This window comes from Bombina bombina, chromosome 5 (assembly GCF_027579735.1).
Source record: "Bombina bombina isolate aBomBom1 chromosome 5, aBomBom1.pri, whole genome shotgun sequence".
NCBI lineage: Eukaryota > Metazoa > Chordata > Amphibia > Anura > Bombinatoridae > Bombina > Bombina bombina.
The window spans coordinates 178,573,030-178,587,432 of NC_069503.1; the positions used below are offsets into that span (position 1 = coordinate 178,573,030).

At 38.0% G+C, this 14,403-nt stretch overlaps 1 protein-coding gene across 1 annotated transcript in view; it reads right to left on the bottom strand.

Annotated features, from left to right (window-relative positions):
- PRKAG2 (protein kinase AMP-activated non-catalytic subunit gamma 2) overlaps positions 1-14,162 on the bottom strand; it is an 889,218-nt gene extending 875,056 nt beyond the window's left edge. The window contains exon 1 of the mRNA XM_053713799.1: positions 13,721-14,162. Within this exon, the coding sequence (XP_053569774.1) occupies positions 13,721-13,816 (96 nt within the window). The 5' untranslated portion in view covers positions 13,817-14,162. The remainder of the gene's footprint in view (positions 1-13,720) is intronic.
- Between the last annotated feature and the right edge of the window lie 241 nt (positions 14,163-14,403).

Genomic DNA, 14,403 nt, shown 5'->3' on the forward strand with positions numbered 1-14,403 from the left:
ATACTTTGAGTTTTGGGTGGGTGGCGGATTAGAGGTTAATAACGTTATTAGGTAGTTTGCGCTGTAGGGGTTGGCGGATTAGGGGTAAATACATTTTATTTAGTTATTGTGGTGGGGGGATGGCGGTTGACAGCTAGATATTGCGTATGCTTTAGGTGTTTGTTAAAACTTCCAGGGAGTTACGGTGTCTAGTAAAAGTTGTTGCTTCACAGGGACAATAAATACAAAAATGTTAAATCCTACATATAAATAAGCAGCAATTAAAGAAAATCAAGTGAAAAGTTTACAAAGATATACTTTGAAACTTTGAAAAGTGGACATAGAAACACCCCCAGCAGCATATTCCTTATGCACATGAAGAGGCTGCATTTAACCTCTTTGCTACTGAAAATTTCAGAGAAAAACTTAGCAAAAATGCTGAAAAATTCCGGTATTTTGGGCATCACTCCATTTAAACATAAATAGTGCTTTGTTTTATTTGTTTACCTGTCAAAACACTATATATTTTTTAAGTAGACAACCCAAGGTATTGAACTAGGCCCATTTTGGTATATTTGATGCTACCATTTTGCCGCCAAATGTGATCATATAAAAGAAATTGTTAACTTTTTAACAAACTTTAGGTTTCTCACAGAATTATTTACATACCGCTTGTAAAAGCTTTTCTGGGATCCCTTTTGTTCAGAATTAGCAGACATGTATGGCTTTGCCATTGTTTTTTTGGTAATTAGAAGGCCACTAACTGCACAGTCTCCCTGTATGCAGTTAATTTATTTTTTTATAATTGTATATTTTTATATATATATTTATTTTTTTCCCACCTCGCTGATCCCCCCAAATAGCTCTTTAACCCTCCCCCGATAGTTAGTCAGGAACCCTCCATCCCTCCTTTTATTTTTTATTTTTCTGCATTGTAGGGCCATCCTCCTTCATCCCCCTCCCGCTGCTGGACCGCCCACCTGCCTCCCGTATTCCCTTATCTGGTATCTGCCTTCGTGCTCCAGATCCATATGAAGACAGATGCCATGAGCTCAGGAATTACAGCTCTCAGCTATAACTCCGAGACCACTGAAGCTTCCTGTAGCTTGTAAGATTAATATTTGCTCTAGTGTAAGGGTTACCGTCTCACCTGACACGTCCCACCCCATAATCCCTACCTGATCTTTTTTATTCTGCAGTGTAGGAATCTTTCCTCAACCCTCTCAGCTCCCTGATCCCTCCCAAGCAGTTCTCTAACTCTCTATCCTCCCACTAGTGGCAGTCATCTTAGGTACTGGCAGCTGTCTGTATATTTTTAATTTATTATTTATTAACTAATATATTTTGTTCCTGTGGTGTAGGGTACCCTCTCCCCACAATAGTCATGTAGGGACCCCCCCAATCCCCCCTTTTTCTGCCTCTCTCTCCCTACAAAACATATTTGCCGTAGTGTAGGGTCCCGCCTCTCCCTCTGCTGCTTAGCCGCCCACCCCTTTCCCGCCTACATCTCCCACCGGCACAAATGATGATCATTACAGACCAATACAATGACAATGTCTGTAATGATCTTGCAATCTGGCTTCATATGGTAATGGGGCACTGTTTGTGTACTATTACCATATGAGGACAGATGCTGAAAGCCCACAACCAGCAAGTCTCAGTTCTCACTTAAAGGGACAGTAAACTGTAAAATTGTTTTTCTCATAATGTGTTTCCAAGTACTTTTTTACCAACTGCAGAGTAATAAATGTATGAGAATTTGATTTTTAAGATTCATTTGTGTATTTGAAATAGATTTTTTGTTTTGAAGCCACGATCAAATAAAATGGGTTGAGCTTGTAGGCATAATCATATCTTATTACTTTATCACATTGTGTACACATGCCCTCACCAGCCACTTTATTAGGTGCACCTGTTCAATTGCTTGGTAACACAAATTATTAATTAGCCAATCAATTAAGTGACTTTGAACGTTGCATGGTTGTTGGTGCCAGGCGGGCTGGTTTGAGTATTTAAAAAAACTGCTGATCTACTGGGATTTTCACGCACAACCATCTCTAGGGCTTACAGAGAATGATCCGAAAAAGAGAAAATATCCAGTGAGTGGCAGTTGTGTGGATGACAATGCCTTGTTGATGTCAGACGAGAATGGGCAGACTGGTTCAAGATGATAGAAAGGCAACAGTAGCTCAAAAACCCACTCGTTACAACCAATATATGCAGAATACCATCTCTGAACACACAACACGTTGAACCTTGAGGTAGATGGGCTACAGTAGCAGAAGACCACACCGGGTGCCACTCCTGTCAGCTAAGAACAGGAAACTGAGGCTACAATTCGCACAGGTTCACCAAACTTGGACAATAGAAGATTGGAAAAACGTTGCCTGGTCTGATGAGTTTTGCTTTCAGCTGTGACATTCAGATGGTATGGTCAGAATTTGACGTAAACAGCATGAAAGCATGGATCCATCCTGCCTTGTATCAACGGTTCAGGCTGGTGGTGGTGGTGTAATGTTGTGGGGGATATTTTCTTGGCACACATTAGGCCCCTTAGTACCAATTGAGCATTGTTTAAATGGCAGGGCCTACCTGAGTATTGTTGCTGACCATGTTCATCCCTTCATGACTACAGTGTACCCATCTTCTGATGGCTACTTCCAGCAAGATAATGCACCATGTCACAAAGCTCAAATCATCTCAAACTAGTTTCTTGACCATGACAATGAGTTCTCTGTACTTCAATGGCCACCACAGTCACCAGATCTCAATCCAATATAGCACCTTTCGGGATGTGGTTGAAAGGGAGATTCGCATCATGGATGTGCAGCCGACAAATCTGCAGCAACTGCGTGATGCTGTCATGTCAATATGGACGAAAATCTCTGAGGAATGTTTCCAACACCTTATTATATATATGCCATGAAGAATTAGGCAGTGCTGAAGGCAAAAGGGGGTTCAACCTGGTACTAGCAAGGTGTACCTCAGTGTACACTAGTGTGCCGTGAGAGATCCTCAGGTGTGCCACGGCAGACTGACAACAGTGTGACATATTTTTTAAACTTTGCTTGTTTTTTACTCCCAGTGCAGGGGTAGTTTGTAGGAGGCATGGCATAACAGCACAATACATACAGTATGTGTGTATGTGTATATATATGCTGTATTAGGCTACAATGTGTGATTTTTTTTTAATTTTGGGATGGTGGTGTGCCACAGGATTTTTTAATGTAAAAAAGTGTGCCACGGCAAAAAAAAGGTTAAAAATCACTGGTGTACCTAATAAAGTGGCCGATGAGTGTATATGCTTCTTTATCTTATATCTGCCCATAAACGAAAGACCAGAAGAAAATTAATATTTTATTGCCTTATCTATTCTATACCCACTGGGAGTGTAATTTCTTCAGCTGTGTTTACACATCTTATCTGTAGCTTGGACCTAAGGCCAGAAACTTTCAGAATAGGTGAGGATACCACAGGCTAAATTAACTATATCAAATGCCAATATAAGGGTAAACAATTTAATACACTCCAGCAGGTAAATGCTCCAGCAAGTGGAGCATTTTGAACAAATTAAAGGGGAGAATTTTTTTGAGTAAACTATCCCTTCACACACCAAGCCTGCTTGGGCTTCCAGCATTATGGCCGTAGGTCTAAGTTATACGGTACAATGGGCTAGGTACCGTATGATGTTGATCCACATCCATTTGGGGTAAATGGTTCAACATGTTGAAAATATGTTTATTGAAACCGCAATAACATATGTGTACTTCCTGTTAATGTTCACTGTTTGATAAGGACAACTCACACAGCTGTATTGGTGGAGAGAGTCATGCCTCTTTAAACCCTACAAGAACGCTTTTGAATATTCAAGACTGGAACATAAATCTTCAAAAGGAAAAAATATAATACATTATGAAATGCCCTCTTTTAGATAACATAAAGGGAAATTTGACTAATGGGACAATTAAGAACATACACACCCCGACTGGTTAGTAGGCTAAGTGTTGGTAGATGCACAATATGTACAAACTAAGCAGGAGCTCACAAGGCTCTAAGATCAACACCAAGGGACCGCTGCTCCATAACTTGTCCGCCTGCTCTCAGGCGGCGAACAGAAACCAACCAGATCGAATACGATCGGGTTGATTGACACCACCGGCTAGCGGCCGATCGGCCGCAAATCTGCAGGGGGCGGCATTGCACCATCAGTTCACAAGAACTGCTGGTGCAATTATAAATGATGACAGCGTATGCTGTCAGTATTTATCGATATGCAGCGGACAAGATCTACAATATCGGATCATGTCCGCTCGCACCATTATAAATAGGCCCCCAAGAGCCTATTTTTTTTAGATAACATAGTTTGTAAAAATGCTCCAAATTAGAAAATTTCTTAAAGGGATATTAGCATTTCATTCACCATAAAATGTTTAATTGTGCATAAATAAATAAGTATTATTTTTATCTGTTTTGAGCTGGAGTTAATTCCACGGAATGTAGAACACTGACACTCCTCCATGCTGCACAGTAACTGGCTGATATGGTAGGAACTTGTTTAAATCTGTACCTTATTGGTCACAGAAAAATGAACAAGATAAACAACAATCCAGATGCTTTTCAAGGGGTGTGTCTGAGGGCTGCAAATCAATCCAAAATAACCGTTGCAAACATTTATACATTTTTTATTTTGCACACATATCATTTGCTCTGCAGTGAATCATTTCTAAAGCATAAACAAAATATTACTTTAAATATTGTTTATAATGATAAAATGACATACTTTAATTAATTACAGAATGTAATTAATCAATTTATCACTATGACACCTCCGTTGATCCAATCAACAGTGTTAGTCGCACAGCTGGTGTCTCTGTTTCCTCTAAGGACCAGCAGTGTTCGATGGCTCCCATGTCGTACTTTCAACTATGTGTTTCACCCTTTTGCAGCGGGTAATCACATAGATTTGCAGCAACGCTATTGATATAATTTCATGCTCTATGTATGTAATTTTATCATTATCGATGCCATTTAAAGTCATTTTATTTTTAATGATCATATAGCTAATCGGTGTGGGAGAGCCTGGTTTTGGAGATATGTCAAGCACTGTGTGTTTACATTTGTCCTGCACTTATGAGGTTAAACACAGAGTTAAAGTGCCGCTATAATGTCCCTTTAACAAAAATCAAGCACAGTTTTTGGCTAAAATATGCAGGATCAGAATTTACACTTTGGTAAGACAGGTATAAATAAAAGCGCAAATATGGGCGTGTCTTATAACAAACTTGTTTGTAGTGCGAAGTGTTTCTGGCTATGGGGCACGCACTGGTAACTATAGGACAAATATAAACACACAGTACTTGACATATCTCCAAAACCAGGCACTCCCACACTGATTAACCGTGTGATCACTATTATTTTCTATGGTTTAACTAGCTCTGATGACAAAAACAATGCACCTCTGATCCCTCAAGTCTTATTCCAAACAATGATAATTTTCCTTCAACTTCATGCTTGAAATCCTAAAAGACTGAAAATGTGCCAAAAATATTTATAGAGGTACAAGCAGTTCTGCCATCTTTTTAAAAAAAGATCATAGGGAATCCATGCTCTAATGTAGTCACCTTCAAATGCTGGTAGATAAAACCAAGAAGAACAACTTTGTAAAACAATACACATTATAATTCTCTTTTTTTTAGATTTTAAGTAAAGGCTGCTTAAAGGGACACTCAAGTCAAAATTAAGCTTTCATTATTCATATAGAGCATGCAATTTTAAACAACTTCCCAATTTACTTCCATTAACAAAATGTGCACAGTCTTTTTATATTTACACTTTTTGTGCACAAATTTACAGAATATACGTATATGGATTTGTGACTGTCACATGATACAGGAGTGGAAATAGACATAACTTTGAAAATCTACTGCTCATTTGAAGTTTAGACTAAGTGCTATTGCACTGTCTTGTTATCATGCATTTGTTGTTTTTGCAAATATGCTGTATTTACTGGTCCTTTAAGGCTATCCTTGAATAAAAACAGATTTTCAGGGACAGGTCTGACTGACATCTCCAGCCTATGAGTGTCTTCTGCTCCCAGCATGCACATGTGCATGTACTATATTAGTGCAAATGCCAGAACCAATGGAATACAAATATCTGACATGGGCTTGGTGAGCAGAGGAGCCAACATTCTTGGGCATTAGATGATGGCTTATGTACAGTGCTATGGCTAGGGCTGGATTTATAAATATACCTGTAGAGATAAATTAAAAAGAATTATCAGCCCAGTAGGTCCCAGATATGCAAAACTTATAATATTTAAAGGGAGATTAAAGTCCAAATTTAATTTTCATAATGCAACCAATTTATTTTTATCATCATGTAATTTGTTATCTTGGTATTCTTTCTTGAAGGCTAAACCTAGGTAGGCTCTAAGGCTGATTTCTAACCCCTAAAGGCTGCCTCTTATCTCAGTGCATTTTATTACCTTTTCATAGTTAGACAGTGCTTGTTCTTGTGTGCCATATAGATAACATTGTGCTCACTACCGTGGAGTTATTTTTGAGTTAGCACTAATTGGCTGAAATGCAAGTCTGTCAAAAGCACTGAGATAAGGGGGCAGTCTGCGAGAGGCTTAGATATGAGGTAAAAAGTGTATTTCTACAACAGTGTTAGTTATGCAATCTGGGGAATTGGTAATAAAGGGATTATCTTTTTAAACAATAGAAAATTTCAAGTAGACTTTTTTGACCTGGGACCAAGAGACTGTGGTAGCAGTCTAGTTACAGGGTTGGTTAGGGTGGTCTGGGCTGGAGTCACGATTGCTCAGGGGCTAAAATACTCAATTCAATGTGGAGTTGCGGCTGGGTTTTAATGAGCCCAGGTTTTATTAGTTAGTTAGTTCACTAGTGGATCAGGCAGCTGGAAGCCAGGAGTGAAGTCCCCACTATGAAGTCCACTCACCGTTTCAAGCTATATATCTACTTAAAGGCAAATTCTAATATACAAATAAAGTGCATCTTGTTAGAGAATCTTATTTTTAAAGAAGTTCTGTTTTTTTTTAGTATGTGTTCAGTGCCTATCAAGGTGTTAAATACATAGATCAAAGTTGTGCTCATATTCCAGTGGTATAGTGTTCTCTCTACAACAATTTTACTGAACACCCGGCTAAAATTAAATCCAGTAGAAAGCTAAAATGACTTAAAATTATTTTTGTTGCAATGTTTGTTGCACAAATTATCATTATATTGATTTATGTTAAATTGTGCAATTAATTTGTACTTTTGGATAAGTAACGTAACATTTATAAATAACAGAACAATTTATAACATTGCTCCCACCCAGCTACTTCATAATGCAACTCAGCTGCTGTGGTACAATTCAGACAACATATTGAACTATTTTGAAGAAGTAAAGCAGAGTAAAATAATCTGAATACAGCATTTTATTTGTTATAGACTGTACCTTTAAGAAGAATGTATACATTCCCCAGTACAGTTCCTGATTGGCTGTAGTGGGCAGTGTTCTGCGGTGTTTAATCACCTTAATACTTAGGGAGGAACCCTTTACACAGCAAGCATAGTAAGTAGGCTGGTACCTATGCATCCTAATGCCCCTGCTTTCCTCTCATGTACATAATCCTCTAACTTCATTCTCATTATCAGTTTTCACAGAATATATGCATTTCTTTCCTTAATTGCTCAAAAAAAACGAAGATTCCTTTTATTCAACAATGAACATATTAATTAAATATGTTATGGAAGTGTTCTCAATCTATTTGTAACATATATTGTCATTGACAAAACTTAAATTCTAATTTTATTGATTAAATGACACTAAAATGATTGATATTTTGTCAGTTATCAGGATCAATTATGGCAGAATAACCTTTTCAAACAAAAGGGCACTTTTTCAGAATAGTTATTAATTGAAAACACATAACCTTCTACAGGTGAAACTTGAAAAATTAGAATATTGTGCAAAAGTTCATTTATTTCACTAATGTAACTTAAAAGGTGAAACTAATATATGAGATAGACTCATTACATGCAAAGCAAGACAGTTCAAGCCGTGATTTGTCATAATTGTGATGATTATGTCTTACAGCTCATGAAAACCCCAAATCCACAATCTCAGAAAATTAGAATATTGTGAAAATGTGCAATATTTTAGGCTCAAAGTGTCCCACTCTAATCAGCTAATTAAGCCATAAAACCTGCAAATGGTTCCTGAGCCTTTAAATGGTCTCTCAGTCTGGTTCAGTAGGAATCATAATCATGGGAAAGACTGCTGACCTGACAGTTGTGCAGAAAACCATCATTGACACCCTCCATAAGGAGGGAAAGCCTCAAAAGCTAATTGCAAAAGAAGTTGGATGTTCCCAAAGTGCTGTATCAAAGCACATTAATAGAAAGTTATGTGGAAGGAAAAAGTGTGGAAGAAAAAGGTGCACAAGTAGCAGGGATGACCGCAGCCTGGAGAGGATTGTCAGGAAAAGGCCATTCAAAAGTGTTGGGGACTTTCACAAGAGCCACCACACACAGACGGATCCTGGACATGGGCTTCAAATGTCGTATTCCTCTTGTCAAGCCACTCCTGAACAACAAATAACGTCAGAAGCGTCTTACCTGGGCTAAAGAAAAACAGACTTGGTCTGTTGCTCAGTGGTCCAAAGTCCTCTTTTCTGATGAGAGCAAATTTTGCATCTCATTTGGAAACCAAGGACCCAGAGTATGGAAGAAGAATGGAGAGGCACACACTGCAAGATGCTTGAAGTCCAGGGTGATGTTTCCACAGTCTGTGTTGATTTGGGGAGCCATATATCTGCTGGTGTTGGTCCACTGTGCTTCATTAAGTCCAGGGTCAACGCAGCCTTCTACCGGGAGATTTTGGAGCACTTCATGCTTCCTTCCGCAGACGAGCTCTATGGGGATGCTGACTTCCTTTTCCAGCAGGAGTTGGCACCTGCCCACACTGCCAAAAGCACCAAAACCTGGTTCAATGGCCGTGGGATTACTGTGCTTGATTGGCCAGCAAACTCGCCTGACCTGAACCCCATAGAGAATCTATGGGGCATTGCCAAGAGAAAGATGAGAGACATGAGACCGAACAATGCAGAAGAGCTGAAGGCCGCTATTGAAGCATCCTGGTCTTCCATAACACCTCAGCAGTGCCACAGGCTGATAGCTTCCATGCCACGCCGCGTTGAGGCAATAATTGCTGCAAAAGGGGCCCAAACCAAGTACTGAGTACTTACAGTATGCATGCTTATACTTTTCAGAGGTCCAATATTGTTCTACAGGTATGTACAATCCTTGTTTTATTGATTGCATGTAATATTCTAATTTTCTGAGATTGTGGATTTTGGGTTTTCATGAGCTGTAAACCATAATCATCACAATTATGACAAATCACGGCTTGAACTATCTTGCTTTGCATGTAATGAGTCTATCTCATATATTAGTTTCACCTTTTAAGTTGCATTAGTGAAATAAATTAACTTTTGCACGATATTCTAATTTTTCGAGTTTCACCTGTATACAAATATCTTTAAAATGAGCAATTACATCATTTAGCAAAAATAAATGCATCAAACCAATAAGCAGAATTCTCAGCTGTAGAAAAGAGCACAGAATGTTCCAAATTGGGTCAGATGAATTACTACAGAGCTTTGCATCACACTGAAAAAATATATCCACTCGCCATAAATTATATGATTGATAAAATTACATAAATGGATAAAAACAAAATGCTCTAATATGTAACAGGATTTTTTTATTGTACTGTTGCTTGCGTTCTGTCGAGAACTGCAATTCATCAAAAACTGCAATCTGATGTCACTTCTGGTGGTTCCATACATCGGATTGGTCCGTGTCCAGTTAGTGACAGGATTTACAACCAATCAGATGGGCACTGTAATTGCCTATCTTTACTATCTATTTTGCCTCGCCTGGGGGGTTCAAAGGGGGCGAAGGCCCTCTTGTAAACCTCATTCTCCAAGGTTTACTTGGGGTGTATGCCAGAGGAGCAGCGGTGCCCCCCACCCCAGACAGAGGCAAAACAAATATTAAAATAGAAGACTCACCGGAAGGGACGTCAGATTGCAGTTTTCGATGAATTGCAGTTCTCGACAGAACTTGTATTATCTAATTTGCTTTGTTCTTTTGGTATCCTTTGTTGAAAAGTATACCTAGGTAGGCTCAGGAGCAGCAATGTATTACTGGGAGTTAGCTGCTTATTGGTGACTGTGATTGGTTCACCTGATGTGCTTAGTTAGCTCCCAGTATTGCATTGCTGTTCATTCAACATGCCAAGAGTACAATGAAAAGCCTCTGTCTGAACCACCAAAGTTTATTTTTGATTTTCATGTCCCTTTAACATCTTTATTTGAGTAATCTATAATAACAGAACCTTAAGTGGATGTGATTTAGCTTAATATAGTATAATTTTGTGTTTAAATAAACCGTTTATAATAAACATATTCTCTATCATCTATATGGGGAAAAAAGTTTTTTTTTTTTTTTTAAATGTTGAGATGTTTAAACCGAAACTAATATAACGGTATCAGTTGTGTGCTTCCTACTAATGCTCATTGGCTGCTTTAAATTTCCTGCTAACTGCTCATTGGCTGACAGCCTATCAGCCAATAATCATTAGTTTCCTTTTAAATTTAAACAGCTTTTACCTCACTTTTTTTTCCAGTAAAACTAAAAATCTTTTTTCATAAAGTAAAAAAAATAGATGGCAGTCTTTACATCTGAATGGACAAAACAAATGTTCCCCTTGATATTTGTTTTACAATGGTTATTATTTGTATATCAAATATAAGGTTAGGATATCAAATTTAGCATTTGAATATTCAAGTGTAAGGGGAAAAAAGCATAATAGGTTTGATCACTCTTCATCCTTTGTTAGTACTGGAGGGTATCAAGGTATCAAAAGTATAAATTACCTTTGCAATGTTTTATTAAAGGCACACAGAAAGATTAAAGTTTTATCGTTCAAATAGAGCACATAGTTTAAAAATAATCTTTCAAATTTACTTATAATATTGATCACTTTCTGCTGGTTAAACTGGTTGAAACTTAGCACCAATACATTAGGGCATACTGAGGTAGGCTCAGGAGTGTGTCTTGAGCACTGTACAGAAACAGTATCTGCAACAATGTTTGTAACAATGTTATACATCTAGTGGGCAATACATTCGTGAGCCACCCTTAGCATATTCTAATGGATACCAAGAAAAAGAGAGGGAGTTAAGTCAAAATGTAATTTAACCCTTTTGCTGAGCCAATTTTGAACTTTTTTGCTACTTACATTACAACCCTACTGTATTCAAATTTCAGTGAGTGACGCAAAAAATATATTGTTTTTTTTCCACAGGCCAGCAGATTCACAATATACCATTATTATATTTATAGGTTATGGCATATGAGAAAGCTGCGGCCAAAACTGTAAAAAAAAAAAAAAAAAAAAAAAAAAAGGTATAGTTTTTGGCTAGATTTTATTAAATAATATTGAACATAGCCCAGTGACCACTGCTGTAACCGTGATCACCTTACTAAATTGGCATCAAGAGTAACCACATGAAATAGAGTCCTATACAGGTTTTTGGGGGTTATAATGAAGATTATAGAGGCCCCATTGTGCAGTACAGAAACAAACATTGCATGGATGCCTTTCGGCCTGAGTCTCACCCACTTAAGGTGCAATAGTTCTATTTCTGCTGAGGGGAGCTAAAGCAAGCCACACAGAAATGTAAGCACCATTTGTAATAAAAGATAATAAAGATATTAATAACAGTGGTGATAACAAAGCAGGACTGCTGACAGTCTTACATTTAGTGTATTGTAGGAAGTGTTACTGCCCATTACTAGAGGATCTCACTATCCCTCTAACCAGACTGTGGTCCAGCTCCTCCCACCAGCAGCAGCAGTGTTTACTGAAGTATTTCTGTTCTCTGTCCAGAGGGAACTTAGTTTCTCCTGCAAAAATAGTGCAGGAAATCTATTCCCATGCGTTCCCACTCGACTTGACCTCTGATTAAGAGTCTCTAGACATAAAAAAAGGTCATGGTTTTTGGGTGTAAGCTTTACCTGCACTATATGTTGCTGGCATCAGCTGTTACTATGACAACTGCTTGTGACAAAAAAAGTACAATAGAAACGTGTATAATCTCAGCTAGTGATTTTTCTCTTAATTTCACTACATGAATAAGAAAGGGATCAGAAATTAAATTTAAAAAAAACCAACATAAATAAATAAATAAATAAATTAGCATGGTTAAAAAGGAAATCATATTTGTATGTGAGAACTGCCAACATTCAATATGTTGAATTATAATATAGTAGTTTCCTCTCCTTTGGAAGTGGCAACAAATGTAGTCATGGTATAAATATAATTCTGTGGGGTTTTTGTTGATCATTGTACACAATAATATGATACACAGAAAACGTGAGTTTCATGTAGGCTGAAGAAAAGGATATAACCATACAGTAAAGTGTTGTCCCTTCTAGTCTACAGATTTCCTATGTATTTGGGGTTTTTTTTGGATACAGGCCTTTTCCTACCTCCAGTATATTATACACCAAGCATAATTACATTTTGTAAGAGACACCCAACATTGCTCTTTCATTATCCAGTTAGATCATACAATTTTAAACAACTTTCCAATTTACTTCTATTAGCTAATTTACTTTAATCTCTTTATATCCTTTGTTGAAGAGTACATTTAGGTAGGTCTAATGAGCTTAGGAGTGTGCATGTGTCTTTAGGATTGTATGGAACTACTGGGAGCTAGCTCAAAGCCAATAACAAGAGGCATATATGTGCAGCCACCAATCAGCAACTTCTGAGCCCACCTAGCTATACTTTTAAATAAAAGATACACAGAGAATAAAACAAAATAGATAATATAAATAAATTGGAAGGTTATCTAACATTGCATGTTCTATCCGAACCATTAAAGAAAAGCATTTGGATTTCATTTCCCTTTAAGTCCTTTGAACAATCTGAGCCGTTTATGAGCTGCTCTTGGGGGCCGCAATACACACCTGGAACATACAGAAGTTATCTGACACATTTTATTATTTTGTTTGCAGTGTAAGCTTTCTTGCCTAGGGCACTCTAGAAATATTTCCAAGATCACATACAAAATCAGTGAAGAAGTATGGCATTTCCCTGCTATAGCATTTAGATGGGTGTGTTTTTAATCAAAGTACATATAATATATAGCTATCTACCTATTAGTGCGTGTATCTGTGTGATTGAGTCACATACAAAGAGAATTGGTACTTTTAAAACAAGACAAGAATAAATATTATAATAACGTTATGTACATAATATTTAAAAAACTTTGGATTGTTAACCATAGGCCTTAAAACATATTTACTGCACAACAAAATGTATGACTAGACTTCATTTATCAAAACATTTACATATAATCAGTGTTTTTATTTAGCAATTTCATTAAACACTGTAACTGTGCACATGCAAAACAAAATGCAACAATAAACTGACAGCTCTACAAACTATGAGCATTTAATTTAGCAATGTGCTTATGTTTACTCTGGGAAGATTAATGTCTGTAATGCTATTAATGTACTATATGAAACATGCAATATACGCACACTGGGAATAGCCAGCTGCAAGAGACCATCCCCTCCTGCCCAGGAGTAGGCTGGCACAACAGATGTGCAACAGATTGCATAAGACGGTACAGAGGGGCACAAAAGGTACTTACAGGTATATGGACTCTCAGCATCCTCTTTTTTGGACTTGTGTTCTTCTTAGCAGAAGCATCTTTTTTCTTCTTGGTGTCCATAACTGTGCTTCCCATTCTTTAATCCCAAAACCCCCCAGAAAGTTCCAAGATCACCTTGATCAGTTATGGTAATTTGGGCAGATAATGTGACAGGTGGGAGTTGTCCAAATCTTTTTAGTGCACAGAAATTAAGACTTGGCCCCAGGTTGGTTACATGGGCGTAAGGTGACAACAAAGTCCCAGGTATTTATTGCAGAAGTCTGGAAACATCTCTCCTGTCAACAGCCCATTGCTGACCCCCCAATTGCTGAGTTGCAGTAAGTGTGTAAGCCTGACCCAGCCTCTGTAGATCCTAAGCAGAAGGGTATATAAGCAGCCCCGAAGGATCAGCATGCAGCGTGTTAATCAGCTCAGGACTGTCAGTGGACGAATCATGCAGCAACAAAACACAGCAAATCCTTCCCTCTCACTGAGGGGTGGTGCCACACGTTTTCCCCTACATCTGAAAAAGCCAAAACACGCAGAAGAGCCAGGACTGAGAAACAGGAAGTGTACATGAGCACAAGTTTGTAAGCTTCCCTTGCTTGTGTGCAGGCTGCAAGCAGACAGGGATCCGAGCTCAGGCTTTACCTTCCCTGTGTCAGTCATTTGTATTCTTCTGT